Genomic DNA, 18,468 nt, shown 5'->3' on the forward strand with positions numbered 1-18,468 from the left:
AGATCAAGTAAGATAAGGTTTATGAAAGTTATTTTATCAGTAATATGCTAGGTGAATGTTAGTATTTATAGGAAATCTTCTTAGGAATGGTATCTTTCTTTTCGTTTTCTTTTTTTTTTTTTTTTTGGCCTTGCAGCTTGTGGGATCTCAGTCCCCCCACCAGGGATCGAACCTGGGCCCTTGGCTGTGGAAGCGCTGAGTCCTAACCACTGGACCGCCAGGGAACTCCCAGGAATAGTATCTTTCTGTCCCTTCTCTTCTCCCAACTTCAGATATTCAAGTTCATCAGCTCAGTCAATGTCCCAGTTACCTTGGCCTGTTCCAGGGCCAGTTTCTTCCCTCTTAACCCCCACCCTCCTTCATCTTAGAAGGCTTGGGTTGGAAAAAAGAGCCAGGGACCAGCGAAATTAGGCTAATGCTTGCACTTCGAGCTCTTGGCTTGGTCCCCAGGGACCCAGGGGCCATGGGGATGAAGCCCACTGCTGTGCAGATCTTTCTCCAAAGGCATCCAGCCTAGACCCCAGGTGTGTGTCTGCCATCAGCTGGGTGACAGGAAGGCCCAAGAAACCAGAGGACGGTGAGGCCCTGTGAGATGCTCTTCCTAGTGTGGCAGCTCCTCTTGGTCCCTCTCTGCTTAGTGACCTGTGGTTAGCAGACTTGCATTAGGTTAGCTGGACTCCATCTATTCTGCCTCTTAAGTCGTCTTCCTCTCAGCTCCAAAGGAAGCACTCCCTATTCAGCCTTTCAGACCATTCACGGCTCTTCCACCCAGGGCCGAAATAAACAAGCCATCTGGTTATTCTGCCTGGAAACTGCCACGTTGGTATACAAATACCTGACTCCTCTCCAGAATGAATTACTCTGGGTTCGAAACTGGATCAGCCTGACTAAAGTGAAAGGGGAGGTGGGTAAGAAGACACTGCAGGAGGCTCCTGGATGGGGATGGATTTGACCTTGGCATGCCAAGGGGAGAGTTGGGGGCCCAGCAGGAATATTTGCAGGTAGGTCCCTGGGCAGATGTTGCGCTCAGTGTCAGCCTCTAAAGCTGACAGCGCTTCCTGAGGTTCAGCGGTGGCTAAGTCCTGAGCCTTCTTCCTGAACGGGAGGCCATTCTCTGCTTCGATGACTGCCTCTGGCCCCCTCCTACTTTTCAGACTTTCTTTGAAAGTTAGAGGAAGGGGAGCAGCTGGAAAGCCCAAGTTCCTATCCCTCCAAGAGGTTCCAGCCTTCGCGTTTCAGTAAAAAAAAAAAAAAAAGCTCCCAGGGTCTCCTCGAGCCATCCTCATCGTCACTCACCCCGTTTCCTGTCCTTCACACTGGGCGCCATTAGGCAAACATTTGTGGGTCTGAATGAGGGATGAAGCACTGCAGGCTGCGGGGAATTTTCGGCCAGAGCGCCTGCCCTTTGTGCCCTCTTTCCTCATCCCAGAGGAGGCCTCTGCCTGCACACACCCTCGCACCTGGTTGTGTACCCCTGTGATTTGGGTGAGGATGCTGCCTCGGGGCAGATGTGGCCACACTGGGCGGGGATGGTGGTGGTGGTGGTGGAGGGTTTGGAGGAAGGCAACAGAAAGATGCCCTGAAAAGAGAAACCTTGTGCATTAGCCTCCATCGCATATCCCCTGACTGCCTTATGCATGCACACAGCTCAGCCTCCCCGCATCCCAAGTGCTGCCCGCTGCGTGATTTCCAGCTCACTGATGCAGAGGCATCTGGAAGATTGCAGTGCAGAGAGCAGGCTGGGGCCTCCTGAGGAGGCTGTGAGGAGGGGAGGACCCGACACGTCCTTTCTCCCCTTATTTGGCTCATTGAACAATTACTAAGGGACAGACTACACAGAGCCTCCCTTTTAAGACAAAATGCACAAAATTATGTAGCCCACTCTGCTTGTGCCTTTAAATCAGAATCCAAGTCATGTTTCAAACTAGAGACGTGCTTCCTTTCCACATTCTCTCTTTGTAGCCTTCTTACTAGAAATGAGGTGAGGCCAGAGGTGAGGTTGCTTTAGGACATTTCAGAGAACGCAACAGGGCAGCGGGTGCACTGCAGGCCGTGTCCCTGTACCCTGAAGCACATGGTTGCTGCCACTCTGCACCTTGAATGTCTTCCAGACGCACTGTGCCCAGGCCCCAAGGTTAAGTTCTGCGACCGGCAGGCATTCCATCAGAGCTTTAGGACAGTGGTCCTCAGACCTGGCACTCCCTGCCCACCGGCCTGGACCCTCCGGAAACTCCCCAGAGAGGGTGGTATGGGCTTCTTCCTGACTCTGGTGGCAAAAAGTGACGCTTAGTCTCACCCCACCTGCACCAGGATTACTCTGAGCCCAGGTGCCCCAGTTGTGTGAGAAGGGCTTTGTGTCTAAAGGGTGAATGATTTCTTTCAGAGAGCAGGATTCCATCACAGTTGTGCCAGGAGGGGTCAGCAGCTTCTTGGCAGCCTGTTAAGTTGACAGTTTCAAAAACAGCTGCTGGAGACCAAGGCATCAGGTGTGCCTGGCCCAAATGTCTCTCTTAAGCTACTTATGAGAACAAAGATGGTGTCATTAACGAGAAATTTCTAAAATGTTTTCTTCTCGGATTTCAAAACATGGAGTGGAGTTCTATTTAGAGACTAGATATTGGGGAAATGTACTATTCACAGAAATATCTTTAATCATCGGCAATCATTTTAATGTGCTGTCAGAAGAAAAAAATAATTGGCTCAGCAGCTCTTGGAGGTCAGCCATTGTGAGTTCTCCTTCTTCCCCTGAGACAGGCCACTGTGCAGAGAAACCTGCCAGTTACCTGTGTAGACCAACCTACGAGGGAGGCCAGTGTGCCACCTGCACTGTGTGGTCGGGGGCGGTTTCCCCTGCCCAGGACATAACACTTCCTCCCATTGTCCCCTCTTGATAAAAGCTGTTCCTCCTCTTTGAGAATGCTTTGCAGAACCACAACTGTTCCCCTGTTCTGGGTGACTGCTATCTATCATCATGAAGATGCTTTATCAAATATTAATACACCGAGGTTAATAACGAGACTCTGTTCCCTCCCCATGCGGCGCAGTCTGAGTGAGCCATGTTAATAGCCTCCTCCATCTTTGGGACATTCCTATGGGCTGTCAGCTTCATTCCCAAGGGCAGGTTCTGATACCAGGCCTGGACTGTGCTTTTGGCTCCTGGGAGCAGCCAGCACTCCCTCCCTTCTCCCCCCATGGGGTCCCCCCTGTGTGCTGCTTGGCTGAAGAGATGCCAAGAATGTCATTTTCAGAGCATCTGTGGCAATTGCTCATTTTCCCTTTTTATCATGTCACTGAGAAAGAATGACAGGGAGGCTGGTAGCAGCTTAGTCTCTGGGAGAATTTTGCCTCCAAACCCTTTGGCCTTCAGACTCTGGAAACTGGATCAACCAGGGCACCTTGTTCTACAGTCTAGTGAGAAATAGATCAGATAATCACACATGTGTCTTTGTACATATAGACATGTATGTCATGACAAACGATGATAAATGCTATTAACTGGGAACTGTGCGTTTATAACATAACCCACAGCTTATAACTCACCCAAGGATGAGTAGGGGCTTGTTTTAGTGAGAGTGTGGACTGGTGGGTGGAGACAGGAGGGGCAGACAGGAGCCACATCACGGGGGCCTTAAAGGCCATGGGTATCTTGGCCAAGCAGCAGGCAACTCAAAAGCGGTGGCTGAGGAGTTTAATGAGGGGATTATTTGCAAAGGAGTGGCAGAGTTGAAGGGTCAAAGGGTGGGAGCCTTTAGCAGGGAGAGCTATAGGGTCTCAGGACAGGGGCCGTGGCCTTTAGTAAAGGGCTGGATGGATGGCACTGCTCCCAACCCATAAAAGTGCTTTTCACAAAGAAGTAACATGGTTATGTTTAGCTTTGAAAGATCACTCTGGCCTCAATGGGGAGAACAGGTTGCGGAGAGGCTGAACAGAAGTCCAGGAAAGAGAAGGTGGCAATGAGGGTCAGCTTGGTGGCCACAGGGAGCAGAAAGTGGTCCATCCCCACCACGTCATTCTTCTGTCCTCCTGCGGCTATCATGGAGTTTCCCCAGTGAGGTGACCTCGGCCAACTTACTTTTCTGCTCCTCCGGGCCTCAGTTTCCTCACCTGTAACACAAGGGGCTTGACGCGGGAGGTCTTCCCAGCTCATAGACTGGGAAGAAGCTCCCTTGAGGTAGCGCTGACCACATGCTTTTACCCTGAACCGAGGAGCTTCGGTTCCTGGCTTTGGGGAAGGGAATTGATCCTTTTCAGTAAATCAGTGGGTTCTCCAGAAATTCTCTCTGTTTATTAAAGGCTAGGCTGAGGGTGGGTTCCTGGACCATCTTGACTTCTGCAGCCTTGTGTTCTCAGCGAGGGTCATCTCTCCATGCAGCCACCACCTGTGTGCATGACAACAGTGCTTGGTGTTTACACAGCTGCTTAGCGTTCTAGGTGCTTTTTAACCAGATGATCTCACTGACCCTTCAGCCACTCTGAAGTAGGCAAGGTATAGCTATCACCATCCCCTTTATAGATGAGGGAGGTCACGTGGCAGGAAGTGCCAGGACAAGACTGGAATCCCGGGGTGCTAAAATCAGCCCTGTGCCGTTGAGGCTACAGCACTTGAGCTTTCTTGAATGTCCCTCAGACCTGCATGATCTCCCCCTCCACACCCCACCTGATACATCGGAATGGGAAAGTTTTGCTTTCACCAGCAGCCTCTAGAGGCTCTTTGATCAAAACCCTGAACTCATTTTTCCTTCTCTCTTACAGCCTCCAAATGCTGTCACCTGCCAGGGCTAGCTGACCCTTGTTCTGTGATGCTGTCCAGATCAGCTCCTATCATTTCATTTCCATAGTTCACATGTTAGTGGGGCCACGACACCTCAAACAGACTTCTGCAGCCACCTCCAAGCTGGTTTCCCGGGCTCCAGCCTCTCCCCCGTCCAACCCCATTTGTGCAGGGCACTTAGAATCTTTATCCTCCAACAAATTTTTAGTGAAATGTCACTTTATCTGGCTCTTCTTTTCCCAGAGTATAAAGTCCAGATTCCCTAGATTGTCCTTTGACTGCTTTGCTCTGATGCATTAACTGCTTTTCTCCCTCACCCCCAAAACATGCACCCGCATACCTACATGCACACACAAATACACATTTGCCAGTTTCCACCAGAGGCTTTGAACAAGACCCCCTCTCCTTCCCTGCCATTCTAAAACCATTATCATTTTCAAGCCCCAGATCAAAACTAGCCTTCTTCAAAAAAAAATTTTTTTAATTTAAACTGTTCTATGATAATTTCTCTTTTCCTATAATATATAAAAACTATTTTTTTAAAAACTAGGCTGATTGCTTTTGTAGCTTTAAACATTTTAATACACAAGGATATATATTTAGTGTAGAAAAGGTTAGAAAAGCAGGTAAAAAAGAGAAAACTAGAGACATTGTTAATATCCCGTATAGATATTGTAATGCCTATGGATATGTGACTGTGCGTGTATATGTATAAATATTAACATTATCTATAATCTTAGAATGTTTTTCACTGAGCAATATATTATGCATATTTTTTCATGTCTGTAAACGTGCAGGTTATAATTTTCATGGCTGTATAGTCTTCCTTTGCATTAATGTACCCAGATCTAGTTAACCAGCATCTTAGTGTCCAACTCCGATTGCTTTTAGAGTCAGTCTTGTGTGTTTCATTCTTACACATCAAAGAGTATGTATATATTCAAATATGCATTTGCGTATGTAGTAGGCATCTTAAAGTTCTCTCTTAGAATCAACCCTAGTTGGATCTTAAATCCTTATGGGCAGGAGAACTATGTTCTTGCTGTTCGCAATACCAGTGTAATGAAAGTTGATTGGTTGAAAGAAAAATTCCTCTCCAAACTAAACAGGAAGATTAGAATTTGTGCCAGCATCATCATTTATGATGTGTCCCTGAGGGTCTGCCCCATGCTAGGCTTTATAATGGATTGGCATCTGTATCATTGAGGTTTGTCACAAGTTCATGGGAGTTAAAGTATCCCTTGCTCAGGTTCCCTAAGCTCTTGGCTTCCTGACATGAGAAGGAGGGAAATCCCAAGTTGTAAACCTGCAAAGGGCTCAACATTAAATGCTTGTTTCCAGGCCCAGGCTAGTGGTCCATGGCCTCCCATGGTGCCTTTTCTCCCACTTGCCTTTCTGACCACCTAGCTTTACTGATACCTTAAAGCCATGTGCTGGTAAAAATACAGACTTGCTCAAGAAAGATACCTATTTGATTTTCATCAGTCATTTATTCCTCGGGGTTTGAGTTTTATACCCTATTTTTCTTCATGACATCTGTCGTTTCTTACTATAAAAGTAATTCATGTTCATTGCAGATATTTTAGTGAACATAGATAAGCAAAAAAATGTCACCCACAGTCTTAATACCCAGCTATAACATAGCCCAACATTAGCTTTTTTCTATGCATCTATGCATATAGGTTTGCAATATTGGGTTCATATTATGCATGTGGTTTTATAATCTGAATTTTCCCTCAAAATGTATTATAATATCCTTTCTTGCCACTGAAAGGTCTTCTCCCACCTTCTTCATGTATAGGCTGCTATTCTCTACTTTTGAGAGCAGATTTTTAACAGAGAAAAGAGGGAGAGGCATGAAACAGTCAAGGAATTTTACAGGAAGCCGTGGCAGGAATAAATAGATGGTCCTAGAACTGGGTGACTGTTTCCAAAGATAAGATATTTCAGCTTTACCATTTAGCTCAAGAACAGCCAATGGGTAAAAGGCTCTTATTTTTATAACAGCCCCACTGGGGACTTTTAATGACAAACTTCCAGGATGTCCATGGCTTCAGGAAGTAGAGCAGGTACCAGAGTGGGCGGGGCCAGCAGCTACTGTGCTACTGGCAAGAATGGTGGAGGGAGGTTGAAGGAAGAACCAAGAGGAAGTCTGGAGAAGTGTAACGTAAGAGAAGGAAAGAGCCTTGACCCTAAGGGGAGGTGTGCGCTTTGATACCCTTGTAGGGAATATTCTAGAGGGCAAGTCCTTAGAGTGGCTGTGTGGCCACAGTGGGGCAGAGTGTACCTCGCTGCCCTCAAGACCCACAGACCTCACTCCCAGGCTCTGTCCCAGGGCGGGGAGGGTATCACAGGAGTGTTCTCAGCTCATAAACCTTCTCCCTCTCCCTCCCACCTCTCTCGTGAGCTCAGGTGGTTGACTACGTTTATGAATTTTGTCTGGTGAAAAGTCCCTGACACAGGGGTGCACAAAGGAACTAAACTATCTTGGAGAAGGGGGTGAGAAAAAGTTTAATATTTTCTTTAGAAAAAGAAAAGTGTGGGACTTCCCTGGCGGTCCATTAGCTAGGACTCTGCGCTTCCACTGCAAGGAACCCAGATTCAATCCCCGGTCGGTCGGTCGGGGAACTAAGATCCCGCAAGCTGTGCAGCGCAGCCAAAAAAAAAATGATGATTGTTAATATATCTCCATGTGTTCTACAAACAGCTAAAGCCTTGGAAAACTGGCTCATTTAAAAAAAAGAGAAGAAAAGTGTATTTCGGTATTGAATAAGTAATATAGACACCCAGTAGGTAAAACTCAAAAGATACAAAAGGGCAAATAATAAGTTTCATTCCCATCTCAGTCCTCCAGACCCAGTTCTTTTCCCACAGCCAGTGTTACCAGTTTTTCATGTATCTTTCCAGGAATGTTTTATGCATATATTAGCAAGTGGTCTATATTGTTTTTCTCAGCTTTTTTTTTTCACCATACATTGTCCCTTATTGTTCTTTTTTCCCCACCCAATGTATCTTTTTTTTTTTTTTTTGGGCTGCATTGGGTCTTCGTTGCTGCGCGCGAGCTTTCTCTAGTTGTGGCAAGCGGGGGCTACTCTTTGTTGCAGTGTGTGGGCTTCTCATTGCAGTGGCTTCTCTTGTTGCATAGCACAGGCTCTAGGCCCGTGGGCTTCAGTAGTTGCAGCACGTGGGCTCAGTAGTTGTGGCTTGCAGGCTGTAGAGGACAGGCTCAGTAGTTGTGGCACACGGGCTTAGTTGCTCCACGGCATATGGGATTTTCCCGGACCAGGGCTTGACCCGTGTCCCCTGCATTCTTAACGACTGCGCCACCAGGAAAGTCCCCCCACCCAATGTATCTTGAAGATTGTTTTATATTAGTACACAAGTAGCCTTCTCATTCTTTTTACAGATATAGTATTCCATTGTATGGATATATAATTTTAACTTAACCAGTCCTCTATTGGTGGACATTTAGGCTGTTTCCAATCTCCTGCTATTTCCAAAAATGCAATGAATAAACTCGTATGTAGATCATTTTGTAAATGTATGTCTATCTGAAGGATAAATTCCTAGAAGTGGAATTACTGGGTCCAAAAGTACATATAGTTGTAATTCTGATCCGTCTTGCCAAATTGCCTTTTATACCCTCTCCAGCAACGTGTGAATGTTTTTTCCCCTGCATCCTTGCCAATGTGTTATTTTATCACACTTTTGGATCTTTGTGCATCTGATAAGTGAAACGTAGCGTCTTGATGTACTTTCATTTCGCTTTTGGACCTTTAGTATCAAAATTTTAAAACATGCAAGAAAGTAGAGAAAAAGTACAAAGAATCATCACCTTGATTTAACTGTTAATATTTGGCCATATTTGCTTGTCCATTTTGGGGTAGAGGTATTTTTAAAGTAAATTGAAGATTTATCATGACGTTTTACTAGAATACTTAATTTATCAGAATACTTTAGTATGAATATCTGAATAGCAAGCACATTTCCCACCTAGCTATAATTCTGTTATTATACCTAATATAATTAAGAATTCCATAATATAATTTAATACCCACTTAATATTCAAATTTTCCCAGGTGTCTCAAAGATGTCTTTTATGATTAGTTTGTTCAAACTAATTAAGGACTGTATATTAAGTTTGTGTGTATGTGTATACTTATAATTTGTACTTCTATTATAAATAGCTTGGACAACTTTTTATACATTTAAGAGACTTTTATAATTTTTTTCTATTAACTCTTTGTTCACATTCTTAGTCCATTTTGCTATTGGATTATTGGTCTTTTCCTCATTAATCGGTACATGTTCTTTACATACTAGGTAAGTTAGCCCTTTGTGATATGAGTTACAGATAATTTTCCTTGCTTGTTTGACTTTGCTTATGGTATTTTATCTCACACAGAACTTTTTTTGATGCAGTTGAACTTTGAATCTTTTATTTTATTTTATGGCTTTTGGATTTTGTTTCAGAGTTAGAAGGCCCTTCTCTACACTAACATTATAAAATACATTCTATCATGATTGATTTTGGTATTTTTATGGTTTTATTTTTTACATTTCTGTTTTTGACCACAGTGAAATTTATCCTGGAGTGTGAGATATGAATTTAACTTAATTTTTCCTGGATGGTCATCTAGTTTTGTCAACACCCTGTACCCAATAATCCATCTTTCCCCTTCATATTTGACATGCCACCTTTATCAGATATTAAATGCCTATATATACTTGGGACTATTTCTCTTCCATTGATGTGTCTATATATTCATATGCTACTACCACACAGTTTCATCATTATAACTTTTTACTATACTTTAATATTTGTTAGAAAAAACACCTGGGAATGTGGGTTACCCTTTATTACTCTTCTTTTCTGAAACTTTCCTAGCTATTTTATTTTATTTTATTTATTTAATAAATTTACTTATTTTATTTATTTTTGGCTGTGTTGGGTCTTCGTTGCTGTGCACAGGCTTTCTCTAGTTGCAGCGAGTGGGGGCTACTCTTTGTTGCAGTGTGCGGGCTTTTCATTGCAGTGGCTTCTCTTGTTGTGGAGCATGGGCTCTAGGTGCGCAGGCTTCAGTAGTTGCAGCACGCAGGCTCAGTAGTTGCGGTGCACGGGCTTTGTTGCTCTGTGGCATGTGGGATCTTCTCAGACCAGGGCTCGAACCCATATCCCCTGCATTGGCAGGCAGATTCTCAACCACTGTGCCAGCAGGGAAGCCTGTTTTTGTTTATTTTTATAATGAGTTTTCTAATCATTTGTCTATTTCCCCCCCAAATTTAAATTATATAAATATTTTAAAAATAATATTAAATATATAACTTTAGGGTAAATTGACATCTTTATAATATTGAGTTTTCCTATTCAAGAATTGGGTGTGATTTTTCCAATTGTTCAAATCTTTGGTGCGCCTTGGGAGACTTTATAGATTTATATGGATTTTACACAATTGTTTTAAAATTTAAGCTGAAATATTTTGTCTTTTTATCATCACTGGGGGTTTTCCAAATTCCTATTTCAGGAAAGGATCCTGCCACCCCTTTAGTGTCTCCTTTTACCTCTAGAATTAAATCTAAACTTCTTAGCTTTTCCTTCAAGGCTTTCCACATCCGATATAAAACCTATTTTCCACATGTTTTCTTCTTACCTGTAGCTAGTCAGCAACCCCTGAACAAGCTCCATCCTTTTATGCATTCCATCTTGTGGCTCCTCTCCTTCCCCTTCTGCCTGTGCAAAGTGGTTTTCTTCACGAGCCCCGCCTTGAGTGTCCCAATTGGAAATGACCTCTCTCCTCTTTCACCCCTGACCATTTATTGTATGTGCCATTTATCTGGTAACTAATCCAATATTACCTTGCGACAGCCTTTGTATTATTAAATGAACTGCCCTTTATCTCTTGTGTGGTTGCAAAACTATTTGTGGGTCTGTGTCTCGTTTCCTCAACTAGATTGTGAGGCCCTTGGGGAGAGTGAGCCTGCCTCGTGCTCCCTGCAGCATCTGGGCCCTATAGGCAGTAACGGTAGTAGCAGCAATGATAACAGTGATAGTTAATGTTTACCTCAAGCTTGCTTTCTGTGTGCTGGCTACTGTTTGAAGTGCTTTCCATGTATGAACTCATTAGTGGGTAAACACTTGAGTTTTGCTGGCATTATCTGACCTTAAATTAAACCTTTGAAGGGAGGACATAAAAGAAAGGGCACTTGGTCACAATATCCAGACAGTGACTCTAGCTAGCTGGTCAGAGAGGAAGGGGAGTTTTGTAGGGAAGAAGGAGGCTGGCCACAGCCGAGGAAGGAAAGGGGAGAGGAACAGGCAGCAATGGAGAGGCCCCGAGTTTGATGGTTGCAGAGATGTGAGTATTTTCTGAGGTTCTGGTAGCTTTGATTCAGGCTGTGCTGGTGGACTTGCCCGCTTCCCCTTCACTGGCAGGGTTAGGGCTCTGGAAATAAGGCCTGGCCCATGGCAGGGCCTTGCTGAGGCCTCTTTTCCATGGCGGTTCCCTGAAGGATGGCCCAGGTCTCCTGGGGACAGCAGGCCCAATGCTCAGCTGCCTCCGCGGCCTGTCCACACACTCCGGGCCTCCCACCTCTCCTGCACTCAGAAGGCTCCACTGAGTGCCTGCTGGGAGTGGATGCACTGAGCGAGCCGATGCAGAGCAGCCAGGGCTATGAGCTGATGGAAATTAATCCCCACCCCTGGGCCTTCCTCTCCTTATGACCACCATGAGCCTCGCAGAATCTTTCCCCGGTCTCAACACTGCAGACTGTTTTAGGGTACAGGGGTTCCTGGGCAATTGCACCCCAGCCTTCAAGTAAAATGCAGCCAGGAGGCCTCCTACCTGATCTCTAAACCTGCAGCTCCAGCATTTTGGGACCCAGGGAGCATTATTTGTGTGTTGAGAACTGGAGAGATCTAAGGGTGATTTACATCTGCACCGATGTGTGTGCCAGCCCAGCAGCCTAGAATTAAATTCCACAGCCCAGCTCTTCCTTACACTTTGCTGAGGTCTCAGCACCCACATAATGAACTCTTTAGATTCTTAAAGACAAGAAAAGGAGATGGGAAGAAAGGACTTTGACTTTTTGAGACACTTACCTCTAAAGGGGCAACAAATTTCAGCCCCTTAGACAAAGCTCCACCACCAGTTGGAAGGGTTAGCCTCTTACAGCACAGATCCGGTCTCTAGGGAGAGCATCGTGGGACTGAGGCTGGCTCTGTTGAATCTAAACATGCTCCAGCATAAATGCAATTGCTTTCCGTCCAATATCTCATCAGAACTTTAGTTACATTTTGCTGAAGCAGTCCTTGAAATCCGGGAAGTGGTCCAACAGAGTAAGGGGGCTTTTCCCCCTGAAACGTTGCCCAGAGGCCCAGAACAAACAAGTGGCATTTTAATTTTATATTTATTACAGATTTGTATAGTCACTAGTAGTATTTTTGCTCTTCTTGGAAGTCTTATTTAGATGGCTTCCATAGAATTCTTTACATGTGACTCCAGCACTCATCATATTTATAACGGAGTTTGCGTCAAGGATGGGGGCGCCTTCCTGTCCTTGGCTGCCTCCCCCTCCACCCAGAGCCTGGCACCTAACAGCTGTACAGTGAACAATTGCTGAATGAATGAATAAGCGAATAAAGGGTCTGAGTTCCTAACACCAAAATAGCCATGAAGTAGGAAGGAATTTGATGCTGTGAGCCTCAGAAACTGCCAGGCTTGTACCCTCGAGGCCATGCTGGCTGGGCTCCTCTTTTTGTTGTTATTAAGTCAGACATTTAATAATTTAAGAAGCCAACCCTTCCACAGTTTGGGCTCAGCTGAGCAGACGTTTAGCCTGTTCCCACGGCACCTACAGTTTCCCCTGGCTGGACAGCTCGGAGTCTGCCCTGGCTGTGACCAACCTGAACACACTCTCCCCAGGGACCCTCCATGGCCCCCCCCCCAAGGACCAGGCCCATGACCACATGGCCTGGTCATCTCCTGCCTAGAATCCTCCGCAAGAGTGCCCAGAAGCAGGTTGCCACAGACCGTTCACTAAAGCAAACTTCTCTTCCTGTTTCTATCTTTTCTGCCCCTCTTCTCTCTCTCTTTCACCCTGTCCCCATTCTTTCTGCTATCCCAGCCTCTGTCCTCTCTCCAGCATCTTGATCAAGCTTCCCAGCCCTAACCATATAGGTACCAGTATTTATTTTACAGTACCCTGTATATATTTTAACAGAGGTGTTAAAAGGTAGCCCAGGCCTTCCCTGGTGGTGCAGTGGTTGAGAGTCCGCCTGCCGATGCAGGGGACACGGGTTCGTGCCCTGGTCCGGGAGGATCCCACGTGCCGCGGAGCGGCTGGGCCCGTGAGCCATGGCCGCTGAGCCTGCGCGTCCAGAGCCTGTGCTCCGCAACGGGAGAGGCCACAGCAGTGAGAGGCCCGCGTACCGCAAAAAAAAAAAAAAAAAGGTTTGGGCTGAGGCTGATTTAGGCTGGGGGTGGCATGTCAGCTTCCCGGGTCTGAAGATGGAAAATCCTGCCTGCCACTCTGCGGGAGCGAAGGAGAGCTTAGTGCCATGCACAGCCCCCAGCCCAAGCCCCCACTACCCTTCACCCTACATGGATCACACATTCCACATGATCTCACTGTTGCCATGCACATCTTTCTCCTCCACCTGCCAGCAGCTCCTTGAGGGCAGGCAGTTTGTTCTTTTATGTATCAGCAGGCCTGGCGTAGGAGCTGAATAAACCTCTGCATGGTAAGCTACAGTGCAGCTCTGGAGACCTACTGTGTGCCAGACTCCAGGCCTTGGGGATTTAGAAGTGAACAAGACAGACAGATTTTGCTGGGCTCAAGGAGCCTGCAGTCTTGCAGGAAAGACAGACTTTCAACTAATCTGAATATAAGGAGAGAGAAATGAGAAATGCAGATGCAGGGGTCAGGGCACACAAGGAGAGACAGAACCTAGGCGAGAGGTCACAAAAGCTTCCCGGAGAAGCACTGTTTCCACTGACTCCTAAAGGATGACTAGGAGTTAGGTGAATGGGGTGAGGGCTGGAGCGTCCGAGAGAGAGCATTCTAGGCAGAGGGAATATTTGTTGGCTGGGTGGACGGGTGAACTTGGCATTGAATTCTGAGCTCGCTGGCCCAGTGGTCCAGAGCATTCAGATGCGCACAGGGAAGCAGGTGACTGGATTAGGGGTATGTTGATACAGTGGTGGTGGAAGTTACCTCTTCATTGCCCCAGTCATGGCACGTGGACCTGTGAAGCCAAAAGGCTACACTCTGGTCAGAAATACTCCTCAGAAGGGGATGGAATAGATACATCGACCTCCTCTGCCAGGGATGGGGCAACTCTGGGGTTAAGGTAAAAAACCCTTCAGCCCCATGTCACATTGCAAATGGACCCTGCCAACCTCAGGCACCTCACCCAAGGCTCTTCTCCCCACCCAGATGAGCGGGAAGTCGTTCAGAAGAAAACCTTCACAAAATGGGTGAACTCGCACCTGGCGCGCGTGTCCTGCCGCATCACTGACCTCTACAAGGACCTGCGGGATGGGAGGATGCTCATCAGGCTGTTGGAAGTGCTCTCTGGAGAGATGCTGGTAAAGCCCCTTTCCCCAGACCCTGTGGCTGGTGCTCTGTCCCCTCTTCAGGACAGACATGGTCTGGTGGCCTCTCCAGTTCTCATGGCCTTCTAAGGTTTCTCCCTGTTCTTTTGGGAGGTTTCAGTACTAATGATGTGAGGTGTCCGTGTGGCTGACTGGGTTCTCTGAACATGTTCATCTAAATATGTCCCAGCATAAATGCCTGGCGTTCCATCTAATATATCATCAAAACTTTTGTTAATTTTGCTGAAGCATTTCAGAATTTCTTGCCTCCTTCTGGCCACTCCCACCCCTTCATGCTCCTCCCAGAAGCCGTGCAGAGGTCTTGACTGTCTCCTCTTGGCATCTGGTTATCTGTGACTGGCCTGCAGTGGGCCCACCCTCAGCCTCCTTGCGCAGGCTAAGACATATCCCATTACCCAGCTGGAAAAATTTGCCTCCTTCTTGGAACGAGGAGGAAAGTGTGAAATATATTTTCCTGTGTATCCGTCACTCTAACAAATGGAAATTTATCACAGGCCCTCTTAGTTGTAACCCACCCGGTGGTAACGTTGCCCCTGCAGGAGAACCAGATCAAGGCTCATGTTTTGCTCAGTTACTTCCATTATGACCTTGGGCCTATCAGGCAGGACCTTCTGTGCCTCATTTCCCCCATGTGTAAACCGATACCTGTACCTGATGTAGTAGCCTAAGACCTCAGGGTTTAAATGAAAGGTACCACATTCATCAGTTGCCTTTTCAACTCCAGGCTGAAGTTGAAGAATGCCTCTTACCCCACTAGAGAGAGTTACCACTAAGAAACCTTCAGGTGATGCAGTTACTCATCAATGGCGGTCCCCTTGAGCTTTGGCTGAGGCCGTTTGGGGGTGGGGAGGGAGGAGGTTGGATGGCAGAATGGACCCATTATCAGTCACCACACTAAAAGCCACTCTTATCACCAATCAGCAGTAAACAGTTCCTAGAACTGTGCCTAGCACATAGTACGTGCTCAACGAACTACCTGTTGTGTTACTATATTTGAATGCCACTTATCACCAACTCAGAAGCCTTTGTTTAGACCCAGGAACAGTACTGATGCAGCCCACTTGCAGAGCTCTGGGTGCTCAAGAGAGGGAGCCTCTGAACTTTGCCGAAAGGATGGGGTTGAAAAGTGTCAAGGAGTGAGCATGGGAGTTGGAGTTTGGCATGGAGGGTGGATGCTGATGACTGGAGTTGGTCCAGGCGTGACCATGAGGTTCTTCCATGCCCACGGGGCAATGCTGTCCCTCAGCCAAAGCCCACGAAGGGGAAGATGCGCATCCACTGCCTGGAGAATGTGGACAAGGCCCTGCAGTTCCTGAAGGAGCAGCGTGTGCACCTGGAGAACATGGGCTCCCACGACATTGTGGATGGCAACCACCGCCTGGTCCTGGGCCTCATCTGGACCATCATCCTCCGCTTCCAGGTGGGTTCCCGGGGGGCAGAGGGGGTGGAGGGAGCACCCCTGGGCCAGACTGGGTTTGGGAATCTTATAAAATGGTGAATAAGTGCAAGTGTTTGCACGTTCTGGGAGGCTAGAAGCCCGTCCTGTGGGACAATGCTTGTAGGAAGGAGAAACCATCCTGTGCATCACCAAGTTGCTGAAGCTCAGGACGAGCTGTTCAGTCAGTAGCGTAGTCTTTTGGGAGAGAGGATAGAAATTAGTAGCTGGGCTGAGATCTGGCTTGGAAGACCTACTTTCATCCCCTTCCCCCGACACGTGTCACTTTTTGGTTTTTAAATAGTTTGATTCAGAAATTACAAGAGTGTAGAAGATCTGCTTTTATGTTTTTCACTCAGAAGCTTTTCTCTTCCCACCCTGAAATTCAAGGTTGCTTATTTGTAAGGAATTTAGAAAGCACGAGGGGAGGAAAGCAGAGCCTTCCACCTGCTGGTCTGGGGACAGAAAGAACCTAGTTGGAGGAGGGAAGGGCAGGGAGAAGGAAGATAACACACAACTCCCGGCCTGAAGATCTCACCCAAGTGGTCTTGGGTGTCCAATCTCACTCTCTGAGGGTGTGTACGATGAAACGGTATTAACAGCAGAATTGGGGAGGATGAAAAGGCAAGAGGAGCTGCTATCATCAAAATACAGTACCTTCCAACGTTCATGCCGTTCCATGGCCCAGGTGGCATCGTACCTCCTGAGGAGGAATGAGGGCATCCTGCTGTTTATTCTTGGCCTCCCCTTAGAGTTTCAAGTTGGAGCGGTCTCCTCTGACGTGGAGAAGCTGACCAAGGCAGGGAAACAGGCCTCCAGGACCCGGGGCCTCAGGCTGCAGGGCAGCTGCGGGGCTGGTGACCGGATGGACGGCTACAGAGGAGGAAGGACGGAGGAGGCCTTCCAGGGAGAGCAGGGAGACTCTGGGCCAGATGCAAATCTAAGTCTTCCCTCTCTTGTTCCTGTGCCCACAGATTCAGGACATCGTTGTCCAAACTCAGGAAGGTCGTGAGACACGCTCAGCCAAGGACGCATTGCTGTTATGGTGTCAGATGAAGACGGCAGGGTATGCCCTGGGGACCAGCCACTACCACGTTCCTCACCACCCCCTGTGCCTCCCAAACATTGCCGTCCCCAAGGGATATAGACGCCATCACCCAGAACTACATCCATTTGGGCATAGTTGATGCACAGTCTATCCGGACCTGATTCTTACAGGCCTGGAATACAGGATTCTATCCCCAAATTGCCTGGGTCAGACCATGGAGTCTGTTGGGGGCGAGAGTCTCTTGGGCCCACCTGATGAGGGAGCCTCTTTGTGTGACTTAACGGCTGCCCTCTTGTTGAAGGGGCTCAAGAAGGGTCCAGTCCACTCCTCTCCTGAGGTGTTGGCCCTGGGTTCACACACTTGTAGGGACCCCAGAAGAATCTGTTTCTTAGCTCTTAATCTTTTCTTGGATGCAGCTACCCCCATGTCAATGTCACCAACTTCACCTCCAGCTGGAAGGATGGCCTAGCCTTTAATGCCCTGATCCACAAGCACCGGTAAGAGGGGGAGCGGAGCAGGAACCCCTGTGGGAGCCAGGGAGCCCTGGGGGGATTGGGACACCTTGCACTTAACATGTAGGCGTCACAGGAATGGTACAGCCGTGACGCCTTCTCCTCTCACCCTCGGCATCCTGCCTCCCTTAAATCCCCCTTCCTCACACAGCTCCCTCCTCTGTTCCATCTCCTCCTCTCACTTCTCCTGCTCAGCCACCTGCCTGCATCTGCCCAGGGGCTTTGCCCTTTTGGTGGGGATGCCGTGCCCCCTGCCCTCTAACAGTCTGGCTTCGTCCCCAGGCCCGACCTGATTGATTTTGATAAGCTGAAGGACTCCAACGCCCGGCACAACCTGGAGCACGCGTTCGACGTGGCTGAGCGACAGCTGGGCATCATCCCGCTCCTCGACCCTGAAGGTGAGCCAGCGCCCACGAGACCGTCAGGGCGCCTGGAGGAGTGTGGGCCGTGCTGGGAGAGCCGTGGGCATGGTGGCCGGGCCAGGGCTCCGCTCCGGCCTGCTCTTCAGACCCAGGCTGGTTCCTGACACCTCCCCTGCCTGATTGGGGGCTCACTGTACTCTTTCCATCCTTTTCCCCTCTTTCATTCTTTGTGGTCCTAATATGGATTTCATCCTCTCACTAAAATCGCAGGCGATTCCTCTTCCACTCTTGCCTGTCACTTGGTGCCTATAGTTGAACTTCGTGCTGGAGACACAGGGAGATGAACCCCCTGAGCTTGACATTTCCAACTTCCAATTGGTCCTGAGAGCCCACCCTTTCCCCTTGCAGATGTCTTCACAGAAAACCCTGACGAGAAATCCATCATCACCTACGTGGTGGCGTTTTACCACTACTTCTCCAAGATGAAGGTGCTGGCAGTGGAGGGCAAGCGCGTTGGCAAGGTACTGAGCTGCTGTGTAACCAGAGTGTCACCATTTCCTCACTTGCCACGCACAGGTCTTGACTGAGATGCTCCCTTTCTACCCTAAGAGCTTTGTGTCTGGACCCCAGCTGTGGGAGAGGGTGCAGATCACCCCCCACCAACTTCCTCTGAAGCCAAGCATTGCCAGGTTAATGGCTCCCAAGCTGAATTCCAACACAGGTTGA

General features: G+C 47.7%; 1 protein-coding gene across 3 annotated transcripts in view; it reads left to right on the forward strand.

Moving 5' to 3' along the window:
- The window catches only part of SPTB (spectrin beta, erythrocytic), a 123,812-nt gene that overhangs the window by 60,970 nt on the left and 44,374 nt on the right, over nucleotides 1-18,468 (forward strand). For all 3 annotated transcript variants that reach the window (XM_024750824.1, XM_024750826.1, XM_024750825.1), the window contains exons 3-8: nucleotides 14,207-14,358; nucleotides 15,632-15,805; nucleotides 16,795-16,886; nucleotides 17,285-17,365; nucleotides 17,663-17,778; nucleotides 18,151-18,263. In XM_024750824.1, the coding sequence (XP_024606592.1) occupies nucleotides 14,207-14,358; nucleotides 15,632-15,805; nucleotides 16,795-16,886; nucleotides 17,285-17,365; nucleotides 17,663-17,778; nucleotides 18,151-18,263 (728 nt within the window). The remainder of the gene's footprint in view (nucleotides 1-14,206; nucleotides 14,359-15,631; nucleotides 15,806-16,794; nucleotides 16,887-17,284; nucleotides 17,366-17,662; nucleotides 17,779-18,150; nucleotides 18,264-18,468) is intronic.

Source organism: Neophocaena asiaeorientalis, unplaced genomic scaffold, assembly GCF_003031525.2.
Source record: "Neophocaena asiaeorientalis asiaeorientalis breed wild unplaced genomic scaffold, Neophocaena_asiaeorientalis_V1.1 scaffold140, whole genome shotgun sequence".
Lineage (NCBI taxonomy): Eukaryota > Metazoa > Chordata > Mammalia > Artiodactyla > Phocoenidae > Neophocaena > Neophocaena asiaeorientalis.